This window comes from Xiphophorus couchianus, chromosome 5 (genome assembly GCF_001444195.1).
Source record: "Xiphophorus couchianus chromosome 5, X_couchianus-1.0, whole genome shotgun sequence".
Taxonomy (NCBI): Eukaryota; Metazoa; Chordata; class Actinopteri; order Cyprinodontiformes; family Poeciliidae; genus Xiphophorus; species Xiphophorus couchianus.
In genome coordinates this window covers 16,097,368-16,120,051 of record NC_040232.1, presented here as the reverse complement: position 1 = coordinate 16,120,051, position 22,684 = coordinate 16,097,368, and the positions used below count along the sequence as shown (strand labels likewise).

General features: G+C 36.4%; 1 protein-coding gene and 2 long non-coding RNA genes across 4 annotated transcripts; 2 read left to right on the top strand and 1 right to left on the bottom strand.

Annotated features, from left to right (window-relative positions):
* Positions 1-229: 229 nt before the first annotated feature.
* On the bottom strand, positions 230-1,458 carry LOC114145364 (uncharacterized). The gene is made up of 4 exons (XR_003595667.1): positions 1,428-1,458; positions 646-684; positions 429-531; positions 230-334 (listed from the first exon to the last, which is right to left on the bottom strand). It is a non-coding gene; the product is annotated as an uncharacterized LOC114145364 (long non-coding RNA).
* A 9,215-nt stretch (positions 1,459-10,673) lies between these two features.
* On the top strand, positions 10,674-11,313 carry LOC114145142 (uncharacterized). Of its 2 annotated transcripts, none has more exons than XR_003595620.1 (4): positions 10,674-10,745; positions 10,875-10,948; positions 11,062-11,112; positions 11,220-11,313. It is a non-coding gene; the product is annotated as an uncharacterized LOC114145142 (long non-coding RNA). The 2 variants fall into 2 exon arrangements; XR_003595619.1 differs by having other exon boundaries at positions 11,062-11,118.
* Positions 11,314-17,076: 5,763 nt separating this feature from the next.
* LOC114143935 (perforin-1-like) lies at positions 17,077-19,330 on the top strand. The gene is made up of 3 exons (XM_028016350.1): positions 17,077-17,163; positions 17,329-17,855; positions 17,964-19,330. Exons 2-3 carry the CDS (start codon positions 17,329-17,331, stop codon positions 19,141-19,143), a joined length of 1,707 nt encoding a protein of 568 aa, XP_027872151.1. The 5' UTR covers positions 17,077-17,163; the 3' UTR covers positions 19,144-19,330.
* The last annotated feature ends 3,354 nt before the right edge of the window (positions 19,331-22,684 follow it).

The window sequence follows — 22,684 nt, the reverse complement described above, 5'->3', positions numbered from 1 at the left end:
TGTGTGGAAAAATTTTCACTAATTCTTATACACTTAGTACATGTGCTAAAAATGGAGTGAGAAGTAACAATAAAAGGACAATATTGTCATGTATGATTTACTAAGAGATGGATGGTGACCTGTACAGGGCGCACTCTGCCTCTTGACTGCTGTAGATAAGCACCAGCTCTGCTCACCATATCAGACTGGATGGGTGGATGATTATTAAGAAAAAACAGCACAGAGAGGATTTTCATTCTTAAGGTTTATTTGTCATGCAAACAAGCAGAGGAAAAAAATGTTTTCCTGAATGTTGAGTGAAAAACCTTTCTAGTCAGAAATGCTGGTTTGGAACCTGAAATGAGAAGAGGTGAAATAGTCACATAAAACTCAACAACCTAATCAGAAACTAGTTTAACATCGACTACTTCAAACAATAGGCCACTCACTGACTGGTCATTGTTAACATTCCAGGCTTTATGCTGCAGTTGCAGCTATAATTGCTTGTAGAAGAGTGATGAGGTCGGTCAGCGAGAGAGAAGTTGAGCTTGTCTTTAAGGAAATCAAGAAGATTATCAGGACACACACAGCTGAGGTTTCTCTCTGTGATGATACAGAAACTTATGTTCAAGATTGTTTTAAACATAAAGCAGAGAAAGTCCTCACCTCATCAGAGTCAGAACGGGCAAAGCGCTGATGCTCCATCTGTAGGTTGAACATATTCTGCTTTATTACAACAATAACACGATAACTGACAAACACTATAATTATTTATATTTATTAAAAATTATATTATTATATTATGAAGCCTAGGCGCAAATTCAAACTGGAAGACTCATTTATCCCCACCGGGACCCGTTAATTGAAGCGACCCGCCCACAATCGTCAACCTATCAACACCGGACCAAGCCACGTCACGTCCAATCATCGACCAAGTCCCAGCTGATAAGGACCTTCATTCATGGCGTCCTTCGCTCTCCAGCCGAGCTCAACCCACCACCACCCCTTCTCCTCTATTCGCCCGGTCCTGAGGCCCGCACCCTTCTTAAACCTCCACCACCAGTGCCGGGCCCTGGGGGATGACGTTCCTAACAGCATCAGGGATGCTCATCTGAAGCCTATTGCTAACGCTGCGATAACCGTTATCCCTAGCCGGGGCCCGAGCGCCAAAGACTTTAAATTCTGTTTGTCAATAAACTCTTCTAATTGTCTTCTCATCTCCGTCTGAGTCTCTCCAGATTGAAATACTTTTTCTAAGCATTCAGTGATGCTTAGAAATGGTTTAAAAGTAAGCAAGAGAAAGCAGCCACTCCAACAGAGTCAAAGCATGCAAAACTCTCCTGCACAATTTGTAGGTTTAACGCCAGCTTTATACTTTATTACAACAGAAATGATAACAAAGATGTGATCGCTGCTAGTTTAATTGAATATAATAATTTTATACTTACAGGCACAGCCACAATTAGACTCAGCAGGCATACAAGAAAAATGACTACCTTCAACATGGTTGCAGTCATCGTTCCTGACAGAGAAATAAATAAGTACAGATTTACTCTAATTCAAGAAAGAGAAAATAAGAGAAATGAAAATACAACAAATTGGAAGATCGTTGGTTGTTGATCTGAATGATCTTTTCTTTTATACCTTTGTAGGAGCAAATATATTGGTAAATCAAATCTTTAAATCTACATCCTTAATACCAAAACACTTATGCGTAAGTCAAAGGATCAATGAGGACACTATCATTACAGTTAATTAATATGTTGCACTGGTATAATTTCTCACTTTGCAAGTATTAAGCCATGAGATGCAAGATAAAAAAAATCATAAGTTTAGTTTCAGGAGAGTATGTGATCCAGTTATGACACTCCTTGGTAAAAAGTTGCAAAACCTTGATATCACAATTTTCTTAAAAACAAATTATGTGACTTAGTGGTTTTGTTTCACAACAGCCAGTGAAGCCTGCATTCTGCTTGTCATGTCATGTTTTAGGAAATAAGTTAATGCTGTGACTTAACCAATGAAAAGATTTGCACACAGACATGTAGAAGGACATTTTCTATAGTAATTAACTGTCAAGGTAGAACTCAACATTATAAACCTTACAAAAACTATTCTGAAAATGTGAAACCTGCAAAACATTAGTAGATGCATATTTGGAACAGAGTTATTTGTTCTGCATCAATGTATAATAATGTCCTAATGTAATTTATTATTAACAGGGAATCTATGCAAAGAGACAATTCTAAAAGTTAATTTAAATAGAAGATGTGGCGTGTTAAAGTATTTTGATTTTCATAAATTTCTTGAAATTATTACAGATTATTTTTAAAAACAAATATTAAAAACATGAAAAAGCTGTGATGAGGTGTTGGGTTAAGTTATCTGTAAGACATCTAAAAATCTGACCACTATCTAAAAATAATTCATCAATAAAACATAATTAAATAAAATCACTTATGAACTTTATCAACAACAAAGTGGCTGAATTTTAAATCTTAAAAAGCAAATTTATGTGTTTATACACATAAACAAAGCAAAAGAAAGAGTAAGACAATTGTTTTTTTTTTGACAAGCCACTCTGTGTTATGATTATTATTCTCATAAAAACCTGACAGTTTCCACAGAGGAAGCTTTCTACATCTATTTTAATATACACCTCAGTCATAAAACTTAGTGATGTTGAAAATCATCTGCTGTGTCTCTTGCGGTGCACCAACAATAAGCTGTAACTGTTGTAATCACTGGTTCTTTCAACAGGTTTTCACAATGTTATTTAGACACTCAAATGCAGTTAAACCCGAATGTTATTAGTGATATTTGTCCACAATTGAATAACTTAAAATCACTAATTCTCAGCCACACCTTGAAGCATAGGGAAATTGCAATCACAGTTTTGCAACATTTCTGCATCTGTAAAGGTATAAAAGAGAAGCTCAACATCCAAAGAGCAACACTACATCCTCTTCTCTTGTCTCTGAGAAAACCTACTGAAGGTGTGATGACTTCTTGCTTTATTTAGATTATTGTTTTGGTATTTGTACAGTGAATTTCTTCAATGCTGTATTCTACTAACTTGTTCTTGAACATGTTCAGAAAGTAGTTTTGATCTTCTGTTCTAACAGGTAAAATCACTGCAACCATGCTGAAGGTAGCACTTATTCTTGGATGCCTCCTGAGCCTCATTGTGGCTGAAACTGTAAGTATAATATTATCATGTTTAAGATGATATCAATGAGTATATATGGTATATAGATTATTACTATTATTGTGAAAAAGTTTACTGCATGTAATGTCAAACCTTGTGCAGATGGAAGAACAGCGTTTTGCTCGTTCAAGCTCTGGTTCTAACTCCAGAGAGGTGAGTGTCCTCTCTGCCTAACCTTCAGAATAAACCTGAGCATAAGTTACTGTATCAGTATAGAAAAAATTCTCTGCTACTTGTAATCTCCCTTAATTTCCTTAAAGACCACCACGACTACGGTCGCAGGAGCAACTACAGCTTCATTAACTCTGACCCAGCTCCTGGCCCTGCTCCGACAACTACTCAATCAGTAATGATCAAGTGAGTGAAAAACACAGAAAAACAGGTTTTTGACAATACTGCTGCAAATAATCATTGATATTTAACTTAGTCTGTTTTTAGGAAGTTGTTGAGTTTTACAGAGAATCTATAACTGTATTATTTTCTCATCTCATTTCAGATTCTGTGGCTGCTGTTTTAACCAGATGCCTTCTATTCACTCAACAATTGGACAAATATCATTCTTCACCAAGTTTTGACTAAAAATAAACATGTTCAATGCAAACATTTGCTATGTTGTCTTTCATTATATTTTCCATCCATCCATCCATCCATCCATCCATCCATCCATCCATCCATTTTCTTTCGTTTTATCCGGGGTCGGGTCACAGGGGTAGCAGCTTCTGAAGACTTCCATCTCCTCAGCCACTTGTTCCAGCTCCTCCGGGGGAATCCCAAGGCGTTCCCAGACCAGCCGAGAGACATAGTCCCTCCAGCATATCCTGGGTTATCCCTGGGGCTTCCTCTTGGTGGGACGTGCCCGGAACACTTCACCAGGGAGGCGTCTCGGAGGCATCCTGACCAGATGCCCGACCCACCTCAACTGGCTCTTCTTGACGTGAAGGAGCAGCGGCTCTACTCTGAGTCCCTCCTGGATGACTGAGCTTCTCAACCAATCTCTAAGGGAGAGCCCAGACAACCTACAGAGAAAACCCATTTCGGCCGATGTATTCGCGATCTCGTTCTTTTGGTCATGACCCAAAGCTCATGACCATAGATGAGGGTGGGAACGTAGATCGACCGGTAAATCTAGAGCTCCGCTTTTTGACTCAGCTCTCTCTTCACCACGACGGACTGGTACAGCGCCAGCTTCACGGCAGACGCTGTACCAATCCGGCTGTCGATCTCCATCTCCTTTCTTCCCTCATTCGTGAACAAGATCCCAAGATACTTGAACTCCTCCACTTGGGGCAGGACACCACCCCTGACCAGGAGAAGGCACTCTACCCTTTTCCGGCTCAAGACCTTGGCCTCGGATTTGGAGGCACTGATCCTCCTCCCAGCCGCTTCACACTCGGGTGCGAACCGCTCCAACAAGAGCTATATTTTGCAATTCACCTTCAATACATGCATGTTTACTGTAAGAGTAATAGCAAAATTATGTTGAAGAACTTTACCTATCTTTAGTAATCAATATTGATATAGGCTTATGTATATCTGGAACTTAGGAAAATTAAATAAAAATTAGCTTTTATTGATATGATGTACAAATGAACCAGGATGAGACATTTGAGTTACAGCAAGTGATCCCAGCTCATGCTAGAAAGCAAAACTGACAGAAAATTCAGAATTTTTAACATCAGAAAGCGTCACACTCCAAGTGATGAGCTTAGTTTGTGCAGAACCTTTTTCTGTTTACGATTACAATTTGAGTTGGCTTTATCAGACTAAATGCGTACCGAAAGTATTAGTTTATGTAAAACTATATATGTTTTTTCCAGCACTGTTATACAAAAATCATTAAAAAAAATAGATATACCTGAATGGGTGAACTACAGAGTAAGGTGGGAGATTTGCAATGTCAATTGTTGATTCCAGGAGTTTTCAGTAGCTGTTTATAAGCAAAATAGAGCAAGAGCTTGATGACAACAGAGACACTCCAGGAAGGAGGAAAAGCACAAGAAAAGACCTGTGAGAACCATCTAGTGCTGACAGAAGTCTTACAGCTATTTATAAACTGTAAATAGATCATCATAGCAGAACTATATCATTCAAGAGGAAAAAAAGCATCCAACCAGTTTCACTCATGAGTCAAATAATGGTGTTTCTGCAGAACATGGGCAAGTTCCTTCAGTGTTATCTCAGGATGTATGGCAGCTTACGTTTATTATATTACAGAATCAAAACAGAAAACTGTCTGAATTAAAACTGTGTAGAAGTGAAACACCAGGCACAGGAACCTCCATCTGTCTGTTTCTCCAACCCAGAGTTGACCTTTTCATTTCATCAATTTTCCCAGTGATGGCTTTATATTCCCCTTTGCTGCTGTGTCTGTAAAACTAAATTTAAACAATAAGTTACTCTATGACAAACACCTTCCACATAACATGTAAAACTTTCTACCCATTTTGCTCACTATATTTAGATGATTTGAATACAAATAGATGTGAGATTTAAAAATAAACTTTAATAAAAATGTGTTTAGTGTGACAATTTCAAATTTATACCTGAAATTAGAATATCTATGCAAATACGGAGAATGAACGATGCCAGATAACTTATGAAATAATTACTAAAGTGTGTCATTAATTTATTATAAATGGAAATTACTACAGAAATAATTTATTAACTGTAGAATTAATTGTCTCAGTTGTATGCACTGATTTTATTCTGAAATCTAGAATTATTTTATGAGTTAATAAATGTATGTTTTTGTGCTGAAGCACATCATTTATTTAAACTGTCAAATTCACCCATCAAACTCAGGAGGTGGGGTTAGGCCTGCTTCTATAAACCCAGACATCTGATTGGCTGACTGAGAGTTTCTTCCTAGTTATGAGTAAGAAGGTTGTATAGGGGGAAAGGTTATGACAATTCTAAGGGCCCCTGACCAACATGGGGCCCTCCACAATTTATTTATTTATTCTTTGTTCATAGAAATTTGTAAAAGATTGGGGCCCTGTCAATTACAAAATTAATCATATTGTGTTTTCCAAGATTGTTTTTAGCTGTAAAAATTTAATGTTTCCCCTCCCACACCAAAAAACACACATCCATATTTGCCCTAAACACCAACCTGGATCTGCATGAAATGGTTCGTTCCTGCTTGGACTGTTCAGCAGCAGTCAGTTGAAGACACAAACGACTGTGGCGGTTACTATGCTGCTAAAAAAAATGATAAAATTGGGTTTTAAAAAAATTGAGAGAGAGAAAAAGGCAAGAGCGTCAATTTATGACCCAGTTTTTCTCCAAGAGAGGTGGGTAGACTGTGTGAGATTATCAACCATTTAGCATAGTAAGTTTAGCTACATACTACTGTTTGCCTCAATTTCACTAGCATCTAATGAATTAAGGAAAGAAATTACCAAGATATTCATATATTTAACGTGTACCACTTAACAGATGGGTCAGACAGCAGTAGCTCTGGCCCACGTCCCTCCTGACCCATCTTCTCCTGAGTGAAATTAAAGCTGCAGTTTGTAACTCTTATAAAAAAAAAAAAAAATCCACATATTTATTAAAACTCTCATTATGTTGTGACAGTATGGTATGAGAGATAATCTGTGAAAAATCTATTTACTCTGCTTTCTCAAAGTGCTACAAACAACCAGTCAGTGGCAGGAGAGTTTTAGTGCTGTCAATCACAATCTCATGTGGCTGCTCATCCTTCCTCCCCCTCACCCTGTGCTATACTGCAGCTAGCATAGCCTGTTGTAAATACTGAGTCTAGTTAGCATAGCTACCTGTGACGGTAGATAAACAATTTTTCTGTAATGATATGTTGTTTCTCCACCATTAGCACATTTAGCAGTGAGTGAATGAAGTTGATTGACAGCACTAAGACCCTCCTCCTGGTTCTGATTGGTTGTTTTGGTCGGAAGGTTGCATTACTTTAGCCAGTAATAGTAGCTCAGGGAGGAGATGGAGGAGATTGATTTCACAGATTATCTGTCTCATAACAAACTGTCACGACATGGTGACAGCTTTAACAAATATGGAGAAAACATATTTTTTATTAAATTATATACTGCAGCTTGAATAAAATGCAACTTCTTTTGAGAAGTCTGGATTGCTTCACGTATATTTTGCATGTTGCCTATGACTGTTGGTTGTGTGGAGAGACATTCCAGTAATCTAAAACTAATAGAAAAAAAAAAAACAACCTACTTACATACTGTATGCAGACTGTTGGAGGTAAAATTAATGAGCAGTAGATATTGTGCTAGTATGAGTATTGGACCAAAGAAAGCAAGGCAGTGCAAGCCTTTAAAATTGTGATGCTTTTGATGGGTCAGATACACTCAAAAGATTTTAACAGCAGTTTGGGGGGGGGAATACATTTTTTGTCAGGGGCCCAAGATACCTGGCAGCGCCCCTGCGCACAGTAAGTCACGTGATGTCCAATCCACTAGATCGCTGAGCGGACTTGCCATTTACGTTTTACAAAGGAAATTTAAAAACATTACCTGGCTGTTAATGCGTTGAATACAATGTGCAGCTGCTGCTCAGTTACATAGATTAAGGCACATAAAGAAAAAAAAGTTCAGGAAATATTAGTGGGGACTGTCCTCTTCATGCCAGAGTTGGTGGGGACATGTCCACACCAGTCCTTCAGGTAGTTACACCTATGGTAATGTCTCTTGCATTTGAAATTTGTCTTCAATAAAAATGTGTACAGTGGATGTGAAAAAAGTCAATTAACTCACTTTTCATTCACAAACACATTGAGACCATGTGTATTCAACCTGTGCTTTATTGAGGAAGCAGCATGAAGAATTAAGAGATGTTATTTGACATATCTAGTAGGGAGAGAACAATCTTTATGTTGTAGCTGCCACCGTGGTGGTAGGAGCTGCAGTGGTAGGAGCTGCGGTGGTAGTTGCAGCAGTAGTAGTGGTGGTGGTACTGGTGCGCAGAATCTGAAGAAGCTGCTGAAGGACATCCTCAGTTATACAAGGACGGCCAGGTTTACCATGAGGAGGACCATGGCCCTGAAACAAAAAACAAGGTCAGGTTTATTCAGATTCAGAAAACAAATTCTGGTTTGGTAACAGTGCTTATCTACTCCAGTGAAATTAGTACAATAAACTTACCCTATCAGAATGAGGGCCCCGAGGTGAGCGCTCCTCCCGGCTGGATGCCGAGTCATCCTGTTAAAAACGATAATAAAAAATATTTACAATTCTTCTGTAGTGGCTGCACCGACGAAAAGAACATTGATTCAGTCTTTTTAAATATCGCACTTACGGAATAAGCCAGAGTTAGACACAGGAGGCATCCCAGCACAAATAGTACCTTCAGCATTGTTTCACTGATTACCTGCCAAAATAAGAAAATAATTTTAAGATTACTATAAGTAAAAAAAATAACCAGTACCATGAAGGCACTGAGTTAATGTCTGACAGAAAAAATCAAATAGAAAACAAAATGAATAACTATAAAAGAAATTTGCAATTACAGTTTTCTCTTCACAATCTGTCCCAGAGGAGATCAAGGCAAATCTGATGGTGTGTTGGTCGGTAGATCTTTTTATACGCATGCAGATGGGTGGATTTAAGATCCCTGGGATGTCAGGATGTTGGGAAATGATAACTGTTAGGAAACTGTCTGCTCAACATTTTGTAAAAAATTACCAGTGATATCTTGTCTTATATTTTACATGGGGAAAAAGCACCAAAAAAACATTTTGCTGAAATAAAACTTGTCAAAGAGCCTTGTTGGAGTAATTAAAAGTTGAATATTGCCAAAACTCTTTTAGACGAGTGCTCTATGTAACTTTTTGAACATTTCAAAATCAAGCCAAAGAACAGTGTTGTGTTTTTTTTTATTCGTCAGATCCAAAAACAGTGTTTTGTTTTTGTGTGTTTCCAAAAACACTCACAAAATTGAATGTTTTTGTGTTGACCGAACAACTGTGAAATTCTGAGTCTTTGCCTTTTTCTTTAATAACTCTTAGGAAATTGTACGTAGGTGGAAATGTTAGGAAATAGATGAAAAAATAATTCATTTTTTCTCAGTCAATCGAAAGTGTCAGTTATGTGTCAACTTATATTACATACTTATGTCAAAGAATGTAGTGTGTAGAATTTCTAGGAAAGAGATTAATGCAATGCAATTTAGAATAAAACTGGAACATAACAAAAGTTGGAAAAGTGAAGCGTTGTGAATACTTTACAGATGCACTGATTTTTATTTATTTATTTTTTGTTCCTGAACAACAAAAGAACAGCAAATAATCATGGAAATCCTTCAGTATAATTAAAAAAAAAATCATAGTCTGATAAATAAAAAAAGATACAAACTGAGCATTCAAAGGTGTTGTCTGGACTCGAGGTTAATTGCTGGAAATCAAATCTAGTGGAAAAGCTTAATAAGCTCTTTAAATGCTCTGTATTAAGTACTGCATCATCTGGTATTATGAGTGGTTTTAATATTTCCACATGTTTTCTTTCTTCATTGCACATTTCTGTTTCTCTATGTCTTTTTGCAGAGGCAAGCTGTCAGGACATTTAAAGTAGATCATGGAGTGTTGACCAGATGAAAAAAGGCTAAATAACTTATGGTGTATTTAAAAAAAGAAAAAAAAAAAAACGGAAATTAGAATCTCAATGCAATTATGGAGAGGGAGCGATGCCAGACAGTTTATGAAATAATTATTTACTTGTGTCATTAATTTATTAAAACTGTAAATAAATACAGAAACAATGGATTTAATATAGAGTCATTTGTCTTAGTTAAATGCACTAATACTATTCTCAAAACTATATATACTTTAAGAGTTAAGACATTTTTTGTGTTTGTACTGAAGCACATCATGAGTTGATTTAAACCGTCAGCTTCAGCCATCAAACTCAGGAGGTGGGATTAGGGCTGTGAATATTACACAGAGATATTCATAACATAAAATAATTTTTTATCCAAAAGAAATCAGAAATCTGAACACTATCTATAAACATTTAATCAAGAAATGCATTAAAATAAAACTAATGATCACTATTTTATTTCACCACAAAAGTATCTGAATCTCAATTTGCAGAAAGAAAAATAAATCAAGTTTTGTGCAATAAAAAAAGAGTAAGACAATGCCAATTTTGTTGACATGCTGATTCAAGTTGTGATTATTATTCTCATAAAAAACTGACAGTTTCCACAGAGGAAGCTTTCTACATCTATTTTAATATACACCTCAGTCATAAAACTTAGTGATGTTGAAAATCATCTGCTGTGTCTCTTGCGGTGCACCAACAATAAGCTGTAACTGTTGTAATCACCGATTCTTTCAACAGGTTTTCACAATGTTATTTAGATACTCAAATGCAGTTAAACCCGAATGTTATTAGTGATATTTGTCCACAATTGAATAACTTAAAATCACTAATTCTCAGCCACTTCTTGAAGCATAGGGAAATTGCAATCACAGTTTTGCAACATTTCTGCATCTGTAAAGGTATAAAAGAGAAGCTCAACATCCAAAGAGCAACACTACATCCTCTTCTCTTGTCTCTGAGAAAACCTACTGAAGGTGTGATGACTTCTTGCTTTATTTAGATTATTGTTTTGGTATTTGTATAGTGAATTTCTTCAATGCTGTATTCTACTAACTTGTTCTTGAACATGTTCAGAAAGTAGTTTTGATCTTCTGTTCTAACAGGTAAAATCACTGCAACCATGCTGAAGGTAGCACTTATTCTTGGATGCCTCCTGAGCCTCATTGTGGCTGAAACTGTAAGTATAATATTATCATGTTTAAGATGATATCAATGAGTATATATGGTATATAGATATTATTACTATTATTGTGAAAAAGTTTACTGCATGTAATGTCAAACCTTGTGCAGATGGAAGAACAGCGTTTTGCTCGTTCAAGCTCTGGTTCTAACTCCAGAGAGGTGAGTGTCCTCTCTGCCTAACCTTCAGAATAAACCTGAGCATAAGTTACTGTATCAGTATTGAAAAAATCCTCTGCTACTTGTAATCTCCCTTAATTTCCTTAAAGACCACCACGACTACGGTCGCAGGAGCAACTACAGCTTCATTAACTCTGACCCAGCTCCTGGCCCTGCTCCGACAACTACTCAATCAGTAATGATCAAGTGAGTGAAAAACACAGAAAAACAGGTTTTTGACAATACTGCTGCAAATAATCATTGATATTTAACTTAGTCTGTTTTTAGGAAGTTGTTGAGTTTTACAGAGAATCTATAACTGTATTATTTCCTTGTCTCTTTTCAGATTCTGCGGCTGCTGTTTTAACCAGATGCCTTCTATTCACTCAACAATTGGACAAATATCATTCTTCACCAAGTTTTGACTAAAAATAAACATGTTCAATGCAAACCTTTGCTATGTTGTCTTTCATTATATTTTGCAGTTCATCTTCAACACATGCATGTTTTTAGAACGTTAGAAAAAAACCTGTTGCACATATTTACTCTCCTTTTGTAATGTTTTGTGTATTTTAATATACAGTAAGTCTATGAATATATAGAAAGATTAATCTAATTACAGATGAAATTTTTTATCTTATGCTGTACCAGTGGACCAGGATGAGACATTTGAGTTACACAAAGCGATCCCAGCTCCTGCTAAGAAGAAAAGTTGACAGAAAATCCTTAGTTTTTAATATCAGAGAAAATGAAGAACTTAGTGATGAGCTCAGTTTGTGCAGAACTTCTTTCGGTTTCTAATGATTGCAGCTTGAGTTGGCATTTTCAGACTTAATGCATGAAGAAAGGCAGCTGCACGGTAACTTGAGCAACACCAAAGATGCTACATTTTTTGTAGTTAAAAGTAGTAGTTAATAAATAAATAAATAAATATTGTGTGTGCTCAAAACTGTACTATATTCCCATAATTTTAATGATAAGTCCATTTGACATTTGTGAAACAAATGTGCAGTAAAAATATTGTTCACAAGTTGACAGGAATTTGAAGTAGAAAATGTGAGAGTTGTTCTTTAGTAAGTTCAAGCCCTGAAGCTTTTTAATCTGCAACAACTTTAGAAAGCTTTTCTTTAGATTGAACCTTTGAGGCTAAAAAAAAAGCCAGAACCCCTCAATTGCTTATAGGTCTAAAGGCACACATTAACCTAGATAATTTTTAAATATATTCTTAAGAACCAATCCATACATTCATATTCAAAAGCAAGCTGATATTACCACAATGCAAAAAGGTTTGGCTATCAGAATAATCTTGATGGAGAAGAATCAGCCAAGACCAGCCAAACTGTAATTCAAACTGGAGAGACTCAGACGGAGAAAGGCAGCGAAAGACACCAATTTTGTCTGATTTCATAAAAGTGGAGGGGCTGGTTGACCTTTTGACCTTTAACCTTTCATTAATATCTTCAAAGCCAAAGCAGCTCAAACGACAACTTTTGCTGCAAAAACCTGCACAAAAGTATTCGAGTTAATTGACACCCATTTCATCTGATTTGAGGAAGGTGGTGGGGCTGGTTGACCTTTGATGACCTCTAGAAACATTTCTTTATATCTTTGAAATGATAACGGCACAAACAAAAAATTTTGCTGCACAAACCAGCACAAACGTAGCACAAACGTTTGACAGCAATTTTGTCTGATTTGAAGAAGGTGGGGCGGACAACTTCACTCAGGTGTTTGGTGTCTTTTATGACTTTGTATTTTTGTGTTTTTATGGTGCAAAACTTTGAACTACCTTGTTGCTTAAATGTGCGATACAAATAAACTTGACTGATAGAATGATTAAAGTCATTATGGCCTCTTGGAATTCTCTGATTAATGCAATGTCATATTAGGCGGCCATAAATTGGTAATTTTGCAGTTATTTCAAATGATTTCTCCTTTCAAATGATAGATTGAATGGAGCTCTGTCTGATATTAAGAGCTTGGAATATTATATTATAACCTAACCCTTCTTTAAATCTTTCTACAAAATTCTCCCTGACCAGTCTGCTGCATGTCTTCCTTTTTACAAGGAAGAAGTTTGATCATATGAGATGATACGATCTCGTGAAAACAGAGAAGCAAAGCTGACCACCGGCAGAATGTGTGAATTTGTTGCTCGTGTACAGAGACTAGTTTGTCTTTATCTAGTGCAATCTTTAAAGAAACAACCACACATAAAGAAACATCCCCATTCTGATGTTGCAGTTTTCTAAGCAAAATCTTATATGAGAATCATGTTAAATTTTCATCACGATATTACAATTTGTAAAGAATAATAGAGAATAGAAAAAGAGGACAGTTTCACCATAATACTACAAGTAATATTAAAAGAAAAAAATCAGGACATTGGCCTCCAGTCAAAGCTGAGTTTGATACGTGTACCACAGAAGTTATTGATAGGCACAGAAATTGTGTTGCTATTGATTTACTCACAAAAACCAGCACTGATACAACTTTGAATAATGTTTTGTAACCTATATTTGCTTAAACATGGCCAGAAGTTACTTCCTGACTTGTTTTCTGTGTTCCTTGGTCTTCATGTTGCTTTTAATGTTCTCTAAATAAAACCTTCAGGCCTTCACAGAACATCTGCCTTCATACTGAGATTAAATGATGCATAGGACAATTGTTTTTACTGACCAGGTGACTTTTGAAGACAATATGGTGAATTAAATGCTGTTTGAGTTTTACATCAAAGAAGGCTACATGCAACCATTTTCAAATTTTAATTTGCAAAGAGTTTAAAAAGCATGTATTCGTTAAATACAAATTCATTCATTAGTTACCTTATGGGGGGCTGGTTTGCACTACAGGCACAGTTCAGTCGTTAAGCACCAGATGTGGTCATCATACTAACTGCTTGCAACTAGAAAGGCTTTCTAGTTGCTGGTCTGCTTGCTGGCCGAATCATGGATTTGGGTTTTTTGTTATAAAGAATAATGACTTATACTAAAACAATGAAAAGCTTATACATTATCAAACAAAGCTAAAAGATGAAAATCTGACCCACTTACAAAACTATTTTGCAACACCATAGGAAACCAGTACATTTTAAAGAAGGCCATAACTAGATAAGTAAAAAAAAAATGCAAAGGAAAACAGACCTATTTAAATTAGGCATTAGTGCACATTTAAAGTCACACCATGCTCATTTTAATAGATTTCCTAAAAAGGTAAAAAAAAAAAAAAAAATGTAAATAAAATAGTATTATGAGTGGATCAAGCACAATGGCTTTTCACTATTGACTGAGTAAGCTGTCTGGGTAAAAGAGAAGGGGACAAGAGGAAGACCAAAAAGGAGATTTATTGAAGTGGTGGAAAAGGACATAAAGTTAGTTAGTGTTAGTGTGGAGGACGCAGTGGACAGGACTACATTGAGACAGATAGTTTTCTGTGACAACCCCTGAAGAGAAAGGTTTTGTTTTGTGACATTATTTTTGCGTTTGACTGACTGTCCAGATCACATTGAAACTGAACGTTGGTTTGGATTTTGCTAATATCATTTGCTATATTATCTTAAGTATGAAAATCATAAGCAGCAGGGTTGCAGGCCCCACTGTGTATTGAGCCATTGTAGCATTTTGTACCATGTGATATTAAAAAAAGACACATAAAATACTAGAAAGAAGTATCAGTCTTTTCTCAGTTAAGTAATAACCACTTTTCAGATTACATCCATAATTAAATTTAATATAATGGTTTAAAAATCATATAATCAAGATGTTTGAGAAAAACAGCATTCATTAAAGCTTACATAAAAGCAGATGGAGTTTTAGAAAATATTTAAAGAAAGATCAGGTTTAGACAATAGTTTATGATAAATACAGGCAAAAGTTCATCAACAGTGCTCCACTTTACTATGTGACTTATAGAAAATGTTTGGTCTTATTTTGAAGAGAAATATTTTTATTTACTAAGTAATCTCACTACACCAGAAATGGCAACTTTCTTCATTCTAAAAAGTAAGGTCAAATTGTGAAAAGTACATAGTGCTAAAAGTTTACCAAAAACAAGATGTGTGATTTTTTGTGGTTTTCTTAAGTTAAAGCTGTTAAAAATAATTTGCATGTGTCTGGCACCATTTTGTAGAAACACTTCCTCTAAGGAGCATTGCCTGTCAAACTTATGACCTTTTCAAAAACAAGATGTCTGATTATATAATACAATTTAATTCAGCAATTTGCTTTTAGAAGGATGCAACTCTGAGATCAGTGACTAAAAATGTGAAATGCATCCCATGAGCTTCTTGTCATTTATTGCTTTTTTTCCTTCTATATTTTACTACAATAATTTCCTGCAGACAAAAATATTTTTTGTCTGCAGGAAAATAGCTTCAATTTGTCTTGTTCTGAAACATAGTTGCTAAAATAATCTGCTAAACAGACATCATTGTGAACTAAATAATCACAAGGGCAGTTAAATGACTCTTGAGCATATATTATGATTACTATGCTGCTTGCATGTTTTTGGTAGAGATGTAACAGTACACCCTGTTCACAAGACAATACACAATAAGAGGCTCTTAATAAGACCAGGCTTCATTCTTGTTATCATAGGACACAGAACAAAAGCAGATAAGCAATATACCAGCTGGACCGTGCATATTGCAGAAAGAGGAAGAGGAACTTTTGACAAATACCCAAAGGGAACCGGGGGCTGGTTTGCACAAGAGACACAGTTCAATCGTTAAGCTCCAGCTTTCCTGGCCAGTTACACTGTCAGATCCAACAGTAACTCCCAAAGATAAACACAGTCATCTAGATCTGACACCTGAACAGTCATGTCTTGCAGAAGAACTAAGTCAGGCCCTTGTTCCATTTGAGGGGGCAACTGTTTTACTGAGTGGATAAGAATGCAACCTTGTCTGCACTCCCACAACTTGTTCGCAACCTAAAGAAAGAGTTCAGACTTTCAAGCAGCACCAGTGAAGGTCCTCTAGACCTGATATTACATTAAGGCGGCATAAAGACTTTGTGTACAAACCAGAATGCCCAACATCATCTTAATTTCTGTTGTGTTTGATCCCAGATTCAGGAGACTTAAATTTTACCTCCTGAATTAGTATTCAAAGTACAAAGCATGGTGCAAACCATGACCCTTCAAGTAAAGAAATCAATGCAAACAAGTAATGATCTAAACTCCAGAGAACAAGCAGACAACAAGAAGAAAACTTGTTGTTCCTGGACAATGTACGGCAATCATCATCTGACTCAAGTGCAAGTTATGATGAAAATCCAAAATAAAACCCACTCCTTTGGTGGAAAACAGATGAAGGATGCTGTCCAACTCTGGCAAAACAGGCAAAGTCCTTTCTGTGCATTCCTGCCACCTCCACCATCAGAACGACTGTTTTCAGCTGCTGGGACTACAGGTACTAATGGCAGAGCAAGTCTGAGTTCTGAGCATGTAGAGATGCTGACTATAGTGACATTTTCTTCTACTCTTAAGTTGATCTATAAAGCTAGGTTGTCATAAATATTGTTCACTATTCTTACAAATGTAACAAAAATGTATTGGCACCTTTAATTTAAAATCAATATTTTGAAAATGCTATTTTCTGGGCAATAAATTCAAGCTTTTATGGGTTTTTTTGCCATGCCATGTTGTACTGTGAATTTGTATTTTAAAATTCTAAATACTTGATTATTGGGGCATGTTTTACTAAAAGTATCTACTGTTCGATTAACCAAAAAATAATCACTAGGTTACTTGAATGCTAAAATAATCGATAACTACCATCCAAGTTGTTTTATTAACCAGCACAGAAAGGTTAATAAAATGTTGAAAGTTGCAAAACAGTTAGAGGAAATTCAAGTGAGATGTGAACACTGATTAACCACTTCCCCATGTTTTTATTAAAGTTCGAAAGAAGTAAGGGGAATAAATTGCATAAGTGTCCATGTGGGTGGATTCGGTGTGAAACTAAGTTGATAAGAAAAGCTCCACCTTCACATCAATAGTATAAGATCAGCCAGACCCTAGACAGACGATCAGAGCTTGCAGTCTTCTGTCAGAGTAAGACTTTAAAAACTTTCTCCTAAACTGGAATTTTTGCTGTTCCAAATTCCATATAATAGGGCTATTTACTAAAAATTCTGGAGCAGTATTTTTCTGTGCATATGTGTATGTTTGTGAATCTTTTGCTATGCAATTTAAACATTTAAATTATTTTTTTCACAGATGACTAGACTTCTGCAGCTCCTGCTCCTGACCTGGACATTCAGTCCTCTGTGTCCCTCAACCACTGTGAGTTTCATTGGTTCACCAGAGCAATGTAAAACTGCTCACTTTGTTCCAGGCTACAACCTGGGTGGAGAAGGCTTCGACATTGTCAAAATGCAAAGAAAAGCTGCCTATGTCATCGACACTGAAACATGGAACCTTGGAAATGGTACTTGCAGAATGTACGAAAACAGCTACCAAAATGGAGAGAAACAAAAGGTCCCTGTCTCTGTGGTGGACTGGAGAAGCGTCCCGAAATGCAATTTGAAGGTCTCCAGTATGGTCTATGATTCTGTTGAATCTCTCATCAATAGTTCCACATCATCTGTATCCAACGACTGGAAAATCGGTCTTAATATTCCTATAGCCTCAGTTGGTTTTGCTATTGGAGGTTCCCATTCCAGGGTGGCTGAATTTGGCATGGCAAAGTCAAGAAAAGACCGCTACACCTTTACCTGCCATTCTGTTAGCTGTAACTACTACAAGTGAGTGTCAAGACAGACCTTACTGTACAACTTTTCATTAAGCTGATTTGCATAAAATATTACTGTGACAAAAAGTAACTTGTTTTATCTGTTTTCATTCCATCATAGCTACAGACTGACAACAAGCCCTCCTTTGCATCAAGAATTTGAAACGGCTGTGAAGTCTCTTCCTCCACATTCTTCTGGGTTACCATATCGCAATTTGATCGATACTTATGGCACACATTACATCACACAGGTTTTTCTAGGAGGGGAGATAAAAGCAACAACATCGTTTAAAACCTGCCAGGCATCCATGAATGGGCTGTCAGCAACAGAAATTAGTGACTGTCTGTCGGTTGAAGCTTCAGTTAACTTTGATAGTATGGCAAGCATTAAGGCTATGTATGAAAACTGTAAGGCAAAAAAACAGAAACTTACCCATGGTCAAAGTTTCAACACTGAGTTTAGTGAACGTATCACTGAAGTTGTTGGTGGGGACAAAAATGATGTTGTGTTCTTCCAAGGGTTTGATGATCCCAGTGTCCATATCAATTGGAAAGAGTCTCTTAAAACTACACCTGACATTGTGACTTACAATCTAAAGCCTCTGCACACAATTCTGCCAGATGGTCATCCTGCTAAAGGTGGGCTTAAAGAAGAGGTGGAAAAGTATATTAAGGACAATGCAGTGGTAAGAAAATGTTCAGAATCCTGTCAAATTGGACAGAGATCCAACAGCAGAGATCCCTGTGATTGTGTGTGTAACGGCAACCAGAATATTAAGTCAAACTGCTGTCCTGCCGGGAAAGGTCTTGCAACATTGAGGGTGTACAATCTTTATGCTAAGGGACTGTATGGTGATTGTTGCTCTCAGACAGACGGTTCAGTGGTTGTTAAATATACTAACCAGGAAAAGCGTACTCAATGTATAGATAATAATGACAACCCCAAATGGTCAGAGTCATTTGATTTTGGACCCATTGTTGTAAACAGCCATGACAAACTGACATTCACGGTTTATGACGACGATATACTTTGGAAAAGGGACCTGCTTGGTAGCTGCTCCATTGATCTCCGTAGAGGAATAGTTTCTAACAGTTGCATGTTTGATCATGGTACCTTTTATTTTAGCTACTCAGTTGAATGTGCACCAAGCCTTGGTGGCAACCGGTGTGAGGAGTACATTCCTTCTCCCATGGATCCGTCTTTGGCTAAAGTTTTCTACTCCAGAAATGGGGTTCTGCTTGGAGATTTAAATAAGGGGTTTGCTAAATCTGCTCCTCAGCCAGGTTTGGGCCAGCTGTGAGACGACTGGACAAATGACAAGGATTTGGATTTGAATCATTTTTGCTTGTAGCATTTCTGTCTTTGACTGTTATATTTATAAAAATAACATAGTTTGCAAATTCAGCCTAAATCTGTACTGATAACTTCTCTCTCTGTTTCTTCCTTTGTACTTGCAAATTACTGCAATAAAGCATTCATAAAGACAACAATTGCTTCCATGTTGTAATTTGAGTATGACAATAAATATTTTAACTTAAGAAGCTCCAATGCACGTGATCAACAGAAAGTTACACAAAAATTTGTTGCTCATATTTTTTAGAAACATATTCAAATTCTTTTGCACGGTATATAAAAAATGTGGGATTTACATTAAAATGACAAAAGTGTACTGAGTCTGAATTCTGCTGTACAAGAAAAGGAAAATTAATTGTGTGTAGAAAGTTCAATTTTCTGACACATAATAGTGGCATGCTAACTAAATTTAGCATGCCATCTTCAAGATGGCATCTTGATATGACATCTTTACAGAGCAAAATTGTCTTGGCACATAAAGACGGCCAGCTTATCTGCAAGGTGTGACTGGAATACTAAGACAAGACATGTTGGGGTAGTATCTGGTTTCTTTCACCTGCACAATACCTCAAATGTCTGGCCCATTGTGTTCGTCATATTTAAAATGATATCCAAATCTGGTACCTGCATTTATAACTTGTGTGCTCAATTATTGTGATGCAAACTTAACTAAATGTCCAAATAGTTATTTTTGAAGTCTACCATCTCATCCCTCAGCCTGCAGTAGGAGATCTGACTGGAAATATGAAAAAGGCCCACATTTATTCTATTTTAGTGTTAATGCAACGGCTTCCTTTAAAATTCAGAGATCAATGTAATCCTTCTCATCCTGTACACAGTTCTAGTTTTAGAAATTTTGAAAGATATAACAATTTTAACAGCCTAATTTTGATTCGTCGTATTTATAATAAGACTTTCTATATACTACAAGTGGTTATTTGATTTAAAGAAGTGTAAAAATCAGTGTGATAAACAAAACTATTTGTGCCACAACAGTTGTTACACAATAGCACTATCATGTGGATACTGAACATTACAACCCTTTTTATTAATCCCAACTTTGTTTTCAAAACTTTTGAGGCTGCATAGTATGTAACTTTTACTTTATTTTTTTTTTTTACATATTTCTTAAAACTATTACCAGATCATGACAGTATGAGACAGGTAATCTGAAATTAAATTTAGCTTTGGAGTTAAGCTTAAGAGAAATTAATTTAATCGTGGAATTTCATAAATATGTGTATAAGGCTGCACTGATTGCAGTTTTCTGGCAGATTACCGATCTTTAAAAAGCCTGACCTGCCGATTTTGACCGATACCAATTTTTTTTTTTGTCTGAAATTTTGCTAAACATAGGAAGAAAGTCAGTGAGTTGGCAACAGTGGGGCGAATATTGTTAACTGTAAACATTCAGACATGATTCACACCTCCCACTGCAGAGCAGAAGAGGGCAGAGGCTAATATTTAAACCTTTGATGATGAAAATAAGATCAGGGGATAAGATGGACTTCACTTGTTAGTATTGCCCAATCACAATCCCCCAAAATTAAGGAAATCGCCGTCCAGAAATCGACTGGCCGATAAATGTATCCTATATTATATATGCATAGGATATAATGCAAACAGATCCATCAGAGATGCAAAAAGTATATAGCAGGTGTGCGAATGATCTAATCGTCTAACTGTTGATTGCAGCCAGTCCACATTGTTAGCAGAAACAAGGAAGGGCCCCCAAACCCTTTCGCTTAGGGCCAGATGGAGGCTTGGGCCGGCCCTGCTCCGTGCAAGACATGGCAGGCCCCATGACAGAAGATATTGCTTATTAAAAAATAGAAACTAAAACTATTTAAAAACAGATGAAAAATATCCCATGGCAATGTCAATTTATAGTTGCAAGACCACCTAATAGTCACTATATATATATAGTGTATATATATATATATATATATATATATATAAATATATGTTCAAAGGACACTTCTTGTAGTTTTGTATTTTGGTAACCAGAATATTAACATTTTTGACCAATTGCTGGTTGGCCTTTTGACCTTTAACCTTTCATTAATATCTTCAAAGCCAAAGCAGCACAAACAACATTTTTTGCTGCACAAAACAAGCACAAAAGTGGTCGAGTTAATTGACACCCATTTCGTCTGATTTGAGGAAGGTGGGGGGGCTGGTTGACCTTTGATGACCTCTAGAAACATTTCGTTATATCTTTAAAATGATAGCAGCACAAACGAAAATTTTTGCTGCACAAACCAGCACAAACGTAGCAGAGGTGATTGACACCAATTTTGTCTGATTTGAAGAAGGTCAACTACACTCAGGTTGATGACCGTGTGGATCTGTCGTTTCTCTCATCGAGCAAAAGCATTTTGCTGTGATGTGCACAATGTCGGAGGCATCGCGTGATTCAAACACCTTGACCTCATCCAAAAAAGATGACATGAACTTCTTAATTCCTCTGTCCATTGTAGTAGCTGATATATTGTGAAAATCCGGTAGAAATGATGCACTAATCGATTCAGAAATACACTGCAGAGAATCGGTCGAAGTGGAAGTAGAAACAACGCGCCGCGAGGCTTTGTTTGTGAGACTTACGGCCACGTGGGATTTTCTAGGCCGGTTGTGGGCGGTGCTTGGTAAGGTCCATTTGTACAAGCTCACAAAAATTAGGAAATTTCAAAGATAGATTGATCCAATGATCCTCAATGCAGACTACTGCTGGCGAGATAATGGTGCAATTTGTTGAAACTTGGCTTTGTTACAGCCAATTGAAGCGCACAGATGCACTTTAAAACAGAAAATTGGGAAGTCAGTTTGTTGCAGCCATGAAAATACACACTGTAAAATACTCTAAATACTCAATGACATTGGATCAATCTATCAATCATTAGAAACAGTAAGAGGTTCTGCACAAACTGAGCTCATCACTAAGTTCTTCATTTTCTCTGATATTAAAAACTAAGGATTTTCTGTCAACTTTTCTTCTTAGCAGGAGCTGGGATCGCTTTGTGTAACTCAAATGTCTCATCCTGGTCCACTGGTACAGCATAAGATAAAAAATTTCATCTGTAATTAGATTGATCTTTCTATATATTCATAGACTTATATTAAAATACACAAAAAATTACAAAAGGAGAGTAAATTTGTGCAACAGGTTTTTTTCTAACGTTCTAAAAACATGCATGTGTTGAAGATGAAATGTAAAATATAATGAAAGACAACATAGCAAAGGTTTGCACTGAACATGTTTATTTTTAGTCAAAACTTGGTGAAGAATGATATTTGTCCAATTGTTGAGTGAATAGAAGGCATCTGGTTAAAACAGCAGCCACATAATCTGAAATGAGATGAGAAAATAATACAGTTATAGATTCTCTGTAAAACTCAACAACTTCCTAAAAACAGACTAAGTTAAATATCAATGATTATTTGCAGCAGTATTGTCAAAAACCTGTTTTTCTGTGTTTTTCACTCACTTG

What these genes read in the sequence shown, in the direction of transcription:
- LOC114143935 (XM_028016350.1), top strand. Translation starts at nt 17,329, where the DNA reads ATGACTAGACTTCTGCAGCTCCTGCTCCTGACCTGGACATTCAGTCCT. An exon ending in GTTAGCTGTAACTACTACAA is followed by an intron (nt 17,856 to 17,963) that starts GTGAGTGTCAAG and finishes ATTCCATCATAG; the next exon opens with CTACAGACTGACAACAAGCC.